The sequence below is a fragment of the Elephantulus edwardii genome, unplaced genomic scaffold (genome assembly GCF_000299155.1).
Source record: "Elephantulus edwardii isolate Elephantulus edwardi_28Jun2011 unplaced genomic scaffold, EleEdw1.0 scaffold00084, whole genome shotgun sequence".
NCBI classification, from domain to species: domain Eukaryota; kingdom Metazoa; phylum Chordata; class Mammalia; order Macroscelidea; family Macroscelididae; genus Elephantulus; species Elephantulus edwardii.
In genome coordinates, this window is record NW_006399834.1 from 10,440,676 (window position 1) to 10,454,747 (window position 14,072).

A 14,072-nucleotide genomic window follows, 5' to 3' on the forward strand; every position below is an offset into this window, starting at 1 on the left:
ACTTTATTTGTCAAAATATTACTGGCTTTGGGATTTTTACACAAGATATGTATTTATCATCCTTAATAAAATTACTCTTTGAGGACTTAAAGATTAATGTCTCAGTATTACCACTGAATAGAAACAAAATCAAAGGTCCAAATAAAGAATGAACACTTTCTATATTACTACTATTCTTAACATGAATAAGTAGGGCTAAAGAACCAAAAGCTTTAAAACTTATATACACATTGTTCAATTTCATGGGTGAATAAGTCTTACCCTAAATCTTCTATGCTAAGTGGAGGCCCAGAACCTGATGGATTCTTCAGTACTAGTTCTTGTAATTTTGTGTTCTTCTCATCTTCAGAAAGTCCTCTGTTGCTTAAAATCTGACGCCTCTTGATAGCAAGGTCTTTAATTTCTTTTAAAAATCTGGCTCTGTGTGGGTTTACTAGTTCAAAGTCTTCCCAAGTCAAAATTCCATTAAACCAAGCTGGGGGTTTTGGTTTGGGGGGATCAAGAATAAATTCCGATTTTGAATCTTCTTCAAAGCTTCCTACTGAGAGAGAGTCATGGCCTTCTTCTGTAGAAGCTTCAGACTGACTTTCAGTACAGTGTAAATCTCTATCACCTCGGGATTCATAAATTAATTTACTCATGTTGCTTTTAATGTCACCCATACACATAAGTTTAAAAAAAGGCTTAGAAATAGGTAAGTCCACAAGTCTGTTGTCTTGAATACATTTGGCCAAGAAAATTCCAAGGAAATGAAAGAGTTTTGTGATCCTTTCAAGCTCATCACTATCTTGTGGAAACGGTGCTGTGAACAGTCCACATGATCGTTGCACATAGTATCCAGGAGGTTTCAATCCACCTCCAAGATCAACCTATTTTATTTTTAAAAAAAGAGGAAATTAATATATATTACACAAAAGATATCACTAACACAAAGTAGCTAAATTTATTTTATTCGAAGGGAAAGACTTCTTAAAAAAGCCTCACTAATTTAGCTATCCAAAAGTATATGTATATACATTTTATTAAATAGTTATTAGTGACTAAATTTATCCTTCAGAATTAAATTCAAATTATACAGACTATTCAATAATAAAGGCAGACTCAGAAAATCTGGCATTTACTCTGAAAGCAAGCTAGTTTTCAACACTTTCTAGTAGTATAGCCACACTCAAATTACAAAACGAAAAACCCATCTTACTTGACGAGATTCATCATCTGGAAAATTGTCATCACAAAGCCAAGCCCCTAAATCCGTTCTCTGGAATTCTGCTGCCACCAGAGCATAAAACTCTAATGTGGGTCCTAGACCTGTTCCTTCTTCTCCTAAAAATTCAACCTAAAACAAGAATAAATTAATTTTTGCTATGCTTATATTACACTCAATAATCTACCCTAAAAAAAAACACCAATTAGTGGCACTGTAGTGTATTACAAATAAAATGAAAATTCCCCCCCCCAGTTTTTCCTAAGAAAGGAAAGCATTTGTTGTACATTATGAAACATTTAACAAGTCTGCTGAGCACTGATTATGTATTAATTATCCATCTCTCTTAAGTCTGTAAGACCAATTATTATCTCCATTTTACATCAGAGAAATAAAAACTTTTGATAAAGTTAAATCATTTGCTCATGGAAATAATGGTGTTCAGATTTGTATATGTGTCTGTGTAACATCAAAGCCTAAGGTCCTTTCACTTATTTGCAATTTTAGGCAACCATTTAAAAGGTTTTTACCCATTCTTTATTTTGTTCAAAAGTGACTGAAGAGGCTTGCAAAAAGATAGTGGCAGTGCATTGTTTAAAAAAGTTTAAAAGCCTTGCACAATTTCTAGAAATGTATCATATTTTCTTTCAACGTCCTTAATGACAAAACAAAAAGGAAAACATGACCAAAGATCCAAACATCACGTCGTGGTTCAAATCCTTATTAGGATAGATAATTTTGTTCTTCACAGAAGAGATGTAATCAATAATTTACACAGTAACATCTTGATGAGTAAATATGCTGGATTGTACCTGTCATTTGCAATAAAGTTTATAAATAAAGACCAGTGATAAAATACCAGGCACAAATTAAATGAAGTATTACAAAAGAATAAAACAGTATGTCACCATAATGCAGATGTCTAAGAGAAGAGTTTATAATTCAGGAAAGAAAGAAAGAAAGAATTATTCAGTCTCGGCTTTTTTAGTCAACTCACTGCTATCCATTTGGAACCTACTCAAAGATGAACCTTCAGTAGAGTTTTTCTCAAAGATAAATTACAAGGGAATAGAGTGTCAATCTGTCTTCGCTGGAGCAACTGGTGGATCTGAACTACCTGCTTTTGGTTTGGCAGCACAGCTCCTTACCGCGAAGACCACAACAGTTCCTTCATATTATATTAACTTTGTTAAGAAACAGGAAATGCCTTTTATTATATCAAATATCCTGCTACTTCAAGAGTACAAATATTCTTCCTTGCTCATTAAGATCCAGACATCTGTGGAAGTCAGGACTGTGAAACATGGCTTGCCATAGAATGTTTCTGTACATAGGGCACAGAGATTCCTCTCACACAGATCTAACTACTGCACTTTCTCCACAGTGAGGTAGGCTAGTACTCATTCCTGTTCCCTAAAAGAAAGGTTATTTTTTTATCAAGTACCTCAAGAACTGATTTCCGATCTGCATGTATTTGCATGACATTCTCAGCCCATTCCATCAGTGATTCACCACGTGGAACTTTTACTCGTTCATGTTTAAGACGACCAACTCGAAACTCTCCAGGATCATCTCGCCTTACACTGCTTGTGGTCCTTGTTCGCTCCACAGTGGCTTCTCGACGGTTTTGTAACCACACTATTGCTCTGAAATAGGGAAATACACAAAACAGTATAAGCACATTTTAATAATATAATATACCATTAAACTGGCAAGAGAATTAAAGTATTTAAATATAATTGTATAGTACATTATTATCTTGTGGAAAAAAAAGGATTTTCTAACTGCACAAATAATCCTTTATTTTATTACATAAAAATATAGGAAATTTTTACAATTTTCATTAAGCAAAATTAAAAGTATTAAGTATATATTTATTTGGCTTATTATTTTAGCAATTAATAAGTTCAGTGGTCTAATTCCTACACAGTACATAAAAATGCAGACACATTTTCTATCAGAGAAACTAAAAATAGTTATCTATCTTTATTAGTATGAGTTAAAAGTCACCATCACAATGATTATTGTGATTTTAAAATATGTTGCTTTTTAGCAATCAATCTAGATTAGAGAAAGAACCTTGAAAGTAAAATAAAATGAGAAGGGTGACTCAACAGAGTGTGGAACTATAGAATATCGTTGATTTCACATGTAAGCAAGATTCTACTGAAGATTATCCAAAAACAACTGGAATAACATCAGCAGAGAACTGTCAGAAGTCCAGGCTGGGTTTAGAAGGGGTCGTGGTACTACGGATATTGTAGATGATGTTAGATGGATCTTAGCTGAAAGCAGGGAATACGGGAGGAATGTCTATCTGTGTTTCACTGACTATGCAAAGGTGTTTGACTGTGTGGATCATAACAAACTGTGGCTGACTCTGAGAAGAATGGGAATACCAGAACACTTGATCATGCTAATGAGAAACCTATACTTGGACCAAGAGACAGTCGTCAGAACAGAGCAGGAAACACTGCATGGTTCAAAACTGGGAAAGGTATACGCCAGGGATGTGTCCTATCTCTATACCTTTTCAACCTGTATGCAGAACAGATTATCCAAGAGGCTGGGCTCTATGAGGAGAAGTGTGGCGTCAGGATTGGTGGAAGATCTATTAACAATCTCCATTATGCAGATGACACAACCCTGCTTGCTGAAACTGAAGAGGACCTGATGCACCTGCTATAGAGATTCAGGGACTGCAGTCTTCAGTATAGATTGAGGCTCAATGTCAAGAAGACAAAGATTCTCACCACTGCACTAAGTGGCAGCATCAGGATGGATGGTGAAGAGATTGTTAACAACTTTCATTTGCTTGGCTCCACGGTCAACACGCTTGGTACCAGCAGCCAGGAAATTAAAAGACGCATTGCGATGGGAAAGTCTGCTGTTAGGGACCTCTCCAGGGTACTGAAGAACAATGGTGTCATTCTGCAGACTAAGGTGCATCTGATACAGGCTATGGTCTTTGCAATCACTTGTTATGCATCAGAGAGTTGTACAGTGACTAGGGAGGATACAAGGAGAATTGATGCCTTTGAGCTGTGGTGCTGGAGAAGAGTATTGAATATACCATGGACTGCCAAAAAAACAGATTCATCCTAGAGAGGGTTAAACCAGGCTGCTCTTGGGAGGCAAGGATTCTGGGGCTTCGTATGACATACTTTGGACATGTTGTAAGGAGGCACAGGTCCTTGGAGAGGGATGTCATGCTTGGGAAGGTGGAGGGACAGTGCAGGAGGGGGAAACCCTCCTCTATGAGGTGGATTGATTCAGTCACTGGGGTAATCGGGATGGGTGTATCAGAGGCAGTGCAACTGGCACAGGATAGAGCAGGGTTTAGGGCTGTTGTACATAGGGTCCCTATGAGTCGCAACTCGACGGCATATAAAAACAACCACCACCCTATCCTGGCGGTGAGAATATGCCAAATTGAAGACAGAATACTTATAGGAATATGAAGTAATATTTTTCCTCTGTCTATCCTAATAACATATATACTGTTTTGAAAATATAGAAAGATGAACCTCTTACCTTGATGCACCAAATGCTGTACATGTGAAATAAAGCTGCCTAGTTTCAAATGGTATTAGAAAAGGGCACTTGCTGGTTAACTGTTCACACCAATCTGGCAGAGCCCCACTTGCCAATGCTAATGGTTCCTACAAATTAAAAATAACTAGATATTAGTGCTACACAGAGCAATTATTACAAAAAAAAATGTTAACCCTTGTATCAAATTAAACTGATTAATTCAAAGACCACACTGCCCAACTTATTGGATCAGAGGAAAAAAGATGGCAATTTCAACTATGTGGTTTTATTACCTCAATCTGCTGCAAAATTTTTGTTGTGATTTTTTTGCTAGTGAATTCATCTGGTGGAAAAGTAAACTGAAGCTGCTCATCACCTTCTGTAAAAAGAATTAATAAAATTAATAAAACGCAAACTGACTTGCTTTTTAAAATGCTGTAGAAATGGAGTTAGGCTTCTTACAGACCTTCTTGGGATATTCTTGAATAAGGGTCACTTGCAACTATATACAGAATACGCAGAAGCTGAAGTACGTCTTCCACTCCACAAGAGTTCTGTCCATTGCCTGCTTTGGCCTGAGGTTGTTCTTTTGTTAAATTAAGAATATCACTATTTTGAAGAGTAGAAATGGCCCCTTGACTTAACCCAGACTTTGTTCCATGCTCACAAAAATCCTGTAAAAATAATTAGCAAACCTGGGCATTAACCACCACTTTGGGGAAGCAATATACATCATTATACTAGTATATTTCTAAAGATGGTAGAGTACAAATTTGAGCCAAAATTCAATGTGACTGTCAATCTTTTCTCTATCATTCTCAAATAAAATATAACACAATAAGTAATAGTTTAAAAAAAATATCTGTACTCAGATCTGATGTCATAAGTCATGTTTCTAATTTTAGCATTGGCACATGAATAATGTTAATTCCGGAAAGTCTTTGTAAATTCCAAGGATCCTTTTTAAGAATCAAAAGCAAAAAAAAAATAAAAAGAATCAAAAGCAGCAAAACAAAGCAAAAAGCCATTCCCAATCAAAAGAATGTACTGATGCCAACATATACCTTATATGCAGCTATGAGCTGAGAACAATTTCTGTTTTTCCTAATACTTTTATTAGTGCCAGTTAATTTCCAATGGCGCAGGAAAGCAGCATCTGCATTCTTCTGCAGGTAGGTTATCAAGTCATTCTTTGGTAATTCATCAGTGCCAAGGTACTGCTCCACATGCTCTATAGACCAGCAACCCTACAACAGGAAAAACCAAATGTTGGTCTTTCCCATTTATACACTAAGAGAGTTACAAGCATTACATGAGCTATATTTACTATCATGCATTTAATTTTACCTAAAGAAAAAAAAAATCCCATGTTTGCGATACTTTCAAAAATTTTCAATTATAACGTTAGTTTTTATTTTCCCTTTTTAAAAAAACTAGCCTCATTTTCTAAAATAACTTACCATTTTTCCATTTTCCTTTTCTTTGTCAGAATCCTTCATTTCTCTGTACATGATTCTAAACATGAAGATATTACTGAAGTTAATCCACTAATCAAATTATTTGTTTCCAAAAAAGGCTTTACTTTTATTCTTTAAACACAGCTCAGAATTTTTAAAATATGCACTTTTTTAAACATAGGGAATGTTGTAGAAATCATATTAAGAAAATAATTATTTGTAAGTTTAGCATTATTGCAAACAGACCATATATCAAACCTAGAACTTCATTACTTCTGAAGTAATGTATTACCATCTGTTAAAGCTTTAATAAACTGCTGTTAAATGAAAAAGGGATAAGAAGCAGTTTCCATCTCTGTATAAGTGGAAAATAAACGATAAGAATAACAATGAACAGGACAGTTTACAGTCTTGTAAGTCAGCTGAAATAAATTTGTAAACTTTGGGGAGGGGGAAAATAAAAAAAAAACAAACCATTAACAAAATGTTATAGTTGCAATTGTATTTAAGAATACGGGGAGAGAAGTGCAGCAATGAATGAATGGAAATCCAAATTCTCTGTAAATGTTCATTAAAATTATTTAAAAAATAAAAAAAAGAATATTAATTCATCAGTTCCTCACAATTGTCATTTTACAGATGAGGTAATCAGGTAAAATATAAGTGTACTGATGCATAAAGATATCAATAATTTTATTGCATCAACAGAGCAGGCAATCGCGAAACAAAGAAATAGCCAAAAAAAAAATGTAGTATTTCCTACATGTTAAGTATGAATCAACTATAACTCACAGGCTATGAACAATAAATCCTGACCTATCTTCTCCCACTGTCATCATCCCTGATATACTTGAGTCCATTGTAACAGTCACTGTGTCAAACTATCTCATTGAGGATCTCCCTCTTCATATATAATCCTCGTCAAAGGGTTAAAATTAAACTCTTTCTATAATAATCACATATAAAGCTAGTTTTGACTATCTTCTAAAATTAGATCATTCTACATTAGGGGTTAAAATGCACTTGCCTAATGCACCAAATCTTTTTTGTTTTTATGATCTAACATAGAGACAGACAATGCTTCAAGGTTCATATACTATGCACAAGATCTTAGCCAAAAGGCCAAGACAAGACTGGCTCAATTAATATGAAAATACTTATTGAGAACATTAAAATCTCTTACGTGTATGTTGGTTCCCAAATACGCCTAAGTTTATCTGACTTCACATTGCCATTACAGGATAACTGAAGTAATTTCTGTACATAGTAAAAGATGGTCGATCTGAAATTGGTGAGTGGTAATTCAACTTCACGAGTTGTTCCTAGACCTGTTACTTTTAAGGTAAGTGCTAATCGAGGTGATGGAGTACATTCAACTTCTTCTAAGAGCTCTGAATGAGGTGTTCCTAAAAATTTAAAAAGACATTTAAATTAAACAATCCGTAATTCTCTATACAGAGAAAAACCACATACTCTGGCAAATCACCTGCAACCATTTGTATATAGTGAATGAATTCTAAACATAAATATACAAACACAATTAGATATTATTTCAGAATTATTTTTTTTAATTTGTATATGAATCTTTTTTCATATCATGGTAAGTAAAATAATCATATTCTAAATGAGTTATTCATGCCAGGATATCCCTATATACCTTGTTGTGTACCATCAGTCAAAACTGATCCACAGCCAACCCTCTCAAGGGTTTTCAAAGACAGTTAATTGCACAGGAAACTGCCCATTTTTCGACTGCAAAACAGCCAGCTGGTGGATTCAAATCATGGGCCTTTAGGATTGCAGTGCAGCTTTATGCCACTAGAGCTCCCTCTTATAACTTATTTTTATAGCATTATACCTTAACAGAACCATAGTCCTGTTATTGTACGTATCTGAGGTGGTTTCTAATTTTTTTAAACAACATAAATAACGTGCCTGCAGTCATTATTGTATTCAAATGATTACAGAGCTAAACTTCCTTAAATATATATAAATAAAATTGTCAGGAAATATATTGCCAAGTAGTTCTCCAGAAGGTTTATATAGCTTCTCCAGAACAGCTATTTCTTCTTTGGGAAAGGACCTTGGAACAATCAGAAAACAGTTTATATCCATCCTGACCATGGAACATGACATAAAAAGTGTATCTACTCTATTCCAATGCTTGGAATATACCCCAAGAGAATGAGATCTGAGGCACAAACAGAGACTTGTACACCATGTTCATAGCAACATTATTCACCATCACAAGAACATGGAAACAGCCCAAATGTTCAACCACAATCTTTAGGATTGAGAAATTATGGTACATTCACACAATGAAGTACTATGTTACACACAGGAGCAATGATTTTGTATATTACTACTTAACATGGGAGAGACTGGAAAGCATTATGCTAAGTGAACTAACTCAGTCCCATAAAGACAAATACTGTGTAAGACCATTATTACTGTAGAACATGTACGAGGATCCAAGGTGGGGAGCGGGGAGCAGAAGGGTGAGGTTGGGCGTTAATCATAGGGTCGCACACTTTGAAAAAAGTGTGAGGGTGTGTGTGTGTGTGTGTGTATGTGTAGAAATGGGAACGATCCGGTGTAAAAACAATGTATACGAACTCTCTAAATAAACCAGTATTTAATAAAAAAGAAATCTACTTTCACATTGAACACATGTATCTTCCAGTCAACTAAAAAAGTACATTCCACATTTAATCAATATTGAATTTTTTTATAAAGTTTTATAACACAAGATAACCTTTTTTTTTACAAAGAGAACACACTGATTACAGTAAAAACCCCCAAACCAAATCCAATGTCACCGAGTCAACTCTTGACTCATAACTCTCCACTGAGGCTGTAAATCTTTACTGGAAGAGAATGTCCATCATCCTCCCTGGTGGTGTCTGAAATACCAACCTTTTAGTTAAGCTGCATGCTTTTTGGTTAAGCAACTTGCTATGCACTATGCAAACAGAGCTCACCACCACTGTACGAATTTGTTTAGGCTGCCAATCCTAAAGCAGACAGTTCAAATCCACTAGTTGCTGGAGTCAATTCCAACTCATTACCAATGAGTTGAGTTGAATTGACCAGTTTATTAGTTTATTATTGCTGTTGTAACAAATCACAACAGCAAATGAGTGATAAAACAATCCAAATTTATTACCTTATAGTTCTAGAGTTAAATTTATAATGGGCTGCCAGAGTAGAGCTTCTTCTGGAGGCATTGGGAACGCCTTGCTTCCTTGTCTTTGCTGGGTTCTAAAAACTACCCACATTCCTTGGTTCATGAACCTTCATTATTCCGGTCTCTGCTTCTTCAGTCACATCTCCTTAATTTCTGATCCTCCTGCTTCTTTCTTACAGCCTTGTCATTATAACAGGCCTACCCAAATAGTCCAGAATACTCTCCCACTATCAATATCCTTAACTAATCACACCTGCAAAGTCCCTTTCTCTCCTGTCAAGTAACACTACTCTACCTACTGCATCAACAACAAAGCCCAGAGTTAGGGGAATTAGGATTCATATGTAGGCAGATTGACTCCAGAGGACTAACTGAAATTAGTACAAACAATTGTTCAAACTAAATACTTGGCAATTTTAATACAACTGATTATAAAAATTCAGTTTTTCCACTTTTTAGTGCACAGTCACAAAACATACCGTGCATTTTAAAATTCTCTAATTTATATGTAATTTGTATCTTTGAAAACTGGTGTTGTTTATAAAAGAATGCAGAGATTATATATAACTATGTACCTAAAAACTGTTATTTATAACCTAATACATAAGGAGAAACTTATTTAACTGCATAAATCTCATTTGCTATCACCTGAATAAAATTTTAAAAAAATATTCTGTACCTGGAGGTGGAATTTCTAGATCAGTTGTCTGCTGGACATTAGTACGACCAGGCCTAGGATCAAAAGCAGGAACTAAAGCAGAAAACTGCCTCTTTAGTACATAATCATCATCCCAGGTTCTCCGGCGTCCTCCTTTAGTTTCATACTCTTCTTCTTCCTATTAAAATAAAATTCTACATACAGTCATGCTTTTTCTAAGATGAAGACCATCCCAGTGAAAGTGATGTTGTTACTGTTGTTGAATTGTTAATGTCTCACAGAGACCCTACTGTTCAAAATGGCTTTCCTAACCACTGAATTTAATTTTATGTGAATAGGGTGTGTTAGCCTATCGAAAGGGGACTACTAGTCTCATCAATCCAAAAGGGGACTAGCTAGTTGTGCCAATAAATTGAGCAGATCAAGCAGTAGATTAGAGAAATCTCACCACCAAAACAGAGGAAGGAAAAAAAATGCAACTCATCTTTCAATACCAAACAAAAGCCAGAGCTACTGAGGCCGAGGACCAGAGACTCGAAATGAAGCTGACCTTGAGAATGCTACCCATGGAAATAAGTTTGTTGGAGAACTGAGGGGGTTGAGGAATAGGTAGAGCCTTAACATACAGAACTGAGAACTTTTTAACAATGGCCTAAAGCCACGAGACTCAAGGCCTGAGGCACCAGAGTACATTTCAGAAGCTGTCCTGACAGAGTGGCTGTATTCTGCTACTAACCTGGATTATGACCTCTGAACCTCAACATGGTTCTGAGGGTTCTGTGAGCTATCACATTGGATTCTAGACCCAGTAAAGTAGTAAGATTGGTACTGAGATGAGTAGAAAAAAAAAAGGTAAGCATGGGGGGGACATGTCTGACCTGATAGAAATTGGTTTTATGTTGTTGATGCTGTTGATGGGGACAATGCCTCTTTGTAAAGTTGGTAAAGGTCAGGTATGGACTTTCTAACATTGTTCTTGCTCTTTTCACACTATGAACAACAGATCTGAACCTTGTCCTCTCCTGTGTCCTCTTCATCACCTCTGACATACTTGAGCCCACTGCAGCAATCACTGTGTCAAACTATATGGTTGAAGGTCTTCCTCTCCTTTGTAGTTCCTCCACCTTCCCAAATCTGACCTCTCCTAGCAACATACCAAGTGAGATTAAGCTTTACCATCTTGGCCTCCTAGGAACACTTTTGGTGTACCTTCTCCAAGACATATGTTTGTTCTTTTGGCAGTCCACAGATTGTCAGTACTATTCTCCAACAGAACTAAAAGGCATAGATTTTTCCTCAGTCATTCTTATTCACTGCAGAGCTGTCAGGCACACATAGCAAGTGAATGAAAATGCCATGCACTGAATGAGACACATCTCAGTCTTCAAAATGACATCACTGTTCCTCAGTACTTTGCAAGGGTCCCTAACAGCAGACTTTCCTAATGCAATACATCTTCAGATTTCCTGACTTCTGGTGTCAACGGTGCTCATTACGGGACCAAGTAAGATGAAGGTGTTGACAAATTTAATCTTCCCCTCCCCCATCTATCACAATTCCTATTAGCCCAGGGGTGAGGATTTTTTGTCTTCTTGATGTTGAGATGTAACCCACACTGAAGATTGTAGTCTTTGATTTTCTGCAGTAAGAACTTCAAATCCTCACTTTCAGCAAGCAAGGTTGTGTCACCTACTTAATGCAGGTTATCAATGAGTCTTCCTCATATCTCCATGTCACATTCTTCTTCATAAAGTCCAGCTTCTCAAATTATCTGTTCAGCATACATACTGAACAAGCATAGAGAAAGAATACAAACCTGACACACACTTTTTTAAAAATTCTAAACCATGCAGTGCTCTCTTGCTCTGCTCAGACAAAAGCTTCTTGCTCTGGGTTTAGGATTTTTTTGACCATGATTAAATGTGCTGGGATTCTCATTCTTCTAATTGTTAATCATAATTATATGTTATGATCAACACAATCAAATGCCTTTGCACAGTCAATAAAAAAATCAAATGGACATTCTTATGGTATTCTCTGCTTTCTTCTAAGATCCATGTGGCATCTGCAACAATATCCCCAGTGCCATAGCCTCTTCTAAACCCCACCTGAGTTTCTGACAATTCTCTGACCTAGCCATTTTTGGATGATCTTCAGCAATATTTTACCTGCATGTGATCAGAGCCAACTGTAATGAAGGAAGAAGTTCAAGCTGCACTGAAGGAACTGGCAAAAATGGTCCCAGGAATCAATGGGCTATCAACTGACAGTATTCAGTTAGGTAACAGACATAATCGTAGAAATTCTCACCAGTTTGCAGTGAGAAATTACACAGCTGATCCAAAGGGGATGCCTTCCTAGTGGCTGGAATCCACCAACTGCACCACAGAAGAACCACAGGGCATCTCCTCTAAGGTGGTTTGGATTGACAGCAAAAAGTGAGTTGGATGATAACTACTGTACTTACTTAGCTGTATTTAAGCATAAAATGCACAACACACACACACAGAGCCCAACCCACACTCATTGTTGTTGAGTCTCTTCTAACTCATTGTGATCCTCCACATGTATCTGAGTTTCCGTCTTTCTCCAACAGAGCAGCTGGTGTGTTTTTAAGCACTAATATCTTGGGTTAGCAGCCCAACAGGTCAGAGTTCCACGTAGCTCTACATACACACTACTATACTAAAACAACAACAAACCAAATGAAACTTAACAACAACAACAAACCATATAAAACTTAACCTGCATTGGTATTAGATAAGTGAATCTACACATGTGGTCAAGAACTTTCCACACATATTGTACCAAAATTAATTTACTGGTTTTGATATTGTACTGTAATTATGTAAGATTTAATCATTAAGATAAATTTTACAAAGAGCAATTTTACACAAAATTCTTTCCATTTCCTTGTCAAGCTTTAAAACAACAATTACAAAATAAAACAAACCGCACAAACAACTATTACCTTAAAAGGGTGTTAAATGTTTATTAGTAAGTTGTATTTTATGCTAAATTACTGATATTATAAAAATGGTTTGTGTCGGAGTTGTAATTAAATCACTAAGGGGCAGGATAGATCAAATCAGACTGTGCTGGTCATTTAAAACTATGAGCTGATAGTTTCTGGACAAGATTGAATAAGGTCATATATCAGCTAATTAGAAATGCTTCTGCATTACTTTATGAACCATTTGAAAACTTCCATAAAAAACTTTTTTAAAAGAATATTTTTGTTCTTCAATTTTCATATCAACCAGAGACTAACATCAAAAAGTGGTTGAAAAATTAAATTGTTAATATATGTAAAGAGTTATAATATATGTAAAGAGTAGTTATAATATATGTAAAGAATTAAGTACAGTGCTTAGGACTTAATAATTAAGAAATATTTACTATCAGACTACTACTATTACCATCACCACAAATTCTAGACAACACCTATTAATTATTGTAGTATATGGTTACTGCTCCCCAAAGGCAAAGGTGGAAGAGGTTTCAAATAAGAACTATACGAAAGCAATCAAAGATTCTGCCTGGAGCCCAAGTAGTTAGGGCTATTTCTTTTTATAGTTCTACTTGGTAGATTCCTCCTCTACCATTTCCCTACACCTATGCATGTTTCTCTGAAGGCATTCTGGCTAGTGCCTTGTGGTGGGTGCAGGAGAACATGTGGAGAAGGATCATGAGGCTATTACCTGCTCCCCAATAGGACGGCTCCCTGCTCCAGCAGGGACCTGTGGTAGCTGTGAGGTGACAGCATGGTGTGTTACATCAGAGCGGGAGCCAGCTCGACGCTGCAGGGATGGACGTCTTAGAATCTAAATTTAAAATATGAACAGACACATGTCTAATTAGCTGATGTATGTTCTGATTCAGACTTGCCCTGAAACTATCAATCCTAAAACTGTCAGCAGGAAAACTTCACCTCTATTCACTATCTTCAGAAAAATTTTAAACTTAACACATTATTTTATATTAACTTCTTAAACAAGAAACATAAACCAATATATACTAAAAGCATTTCAT

At 36.0% G+C, this 14,072-nt stretch overlaps 1 protein-coding gene across 1 annotated transcript in view; it reads right to left on the minus strand.

Moving 5' to 3' along the window:
• Positions 1-14,072, minus strand: part of HECTD1 (HECT domain containing E3 ubiquitin protein ligase 1) — a 97,670-nt gene that overhangs the window by 4,377 nt on the left and 79,221 nt on the right. The window contains exons 27-37 of the mRNA XM_006889974.1: positions 13,742-13,864; positions 10,062-10,218; positions 7,379-7,601; positions 6,199-6,253; positions 5,803-5,985; positions 5,205-5,412; positions 5,032-5,117; positions 4,739-4,866; positions 2,649-2,850; positions 1,199-1,336; positions 262-869 (exon numbers count right to left, since the gene is read on the minus strand). Of these exons, the coding sequence (XP_006890036.1) occupies positions 262-869; positions 1,199-1,336; positions 2,649-2,850; positions 4,739-4,866; positions 5,032-5,117; positions 5,205-5,412; positions 5,803-5,985; positions 6,199-6,253; positions 7,379-7,601; positions 10,062-10,218; positions 13,742-13,864 (2,111 nt within the window). The remainder of the gene's footprint in view (positions 1-261; positions 870-1,198; positions 1,337-2,648; positions 2,851-4,738; positions 4,867-5,031; positions 5,118-5,204; positions 5,413-5,802; positions 5,986-6,198; positions 6,254-7,378; positions 7,602-10,061; positions 10,219-13,741; positions 13,865-14,072) is intronic.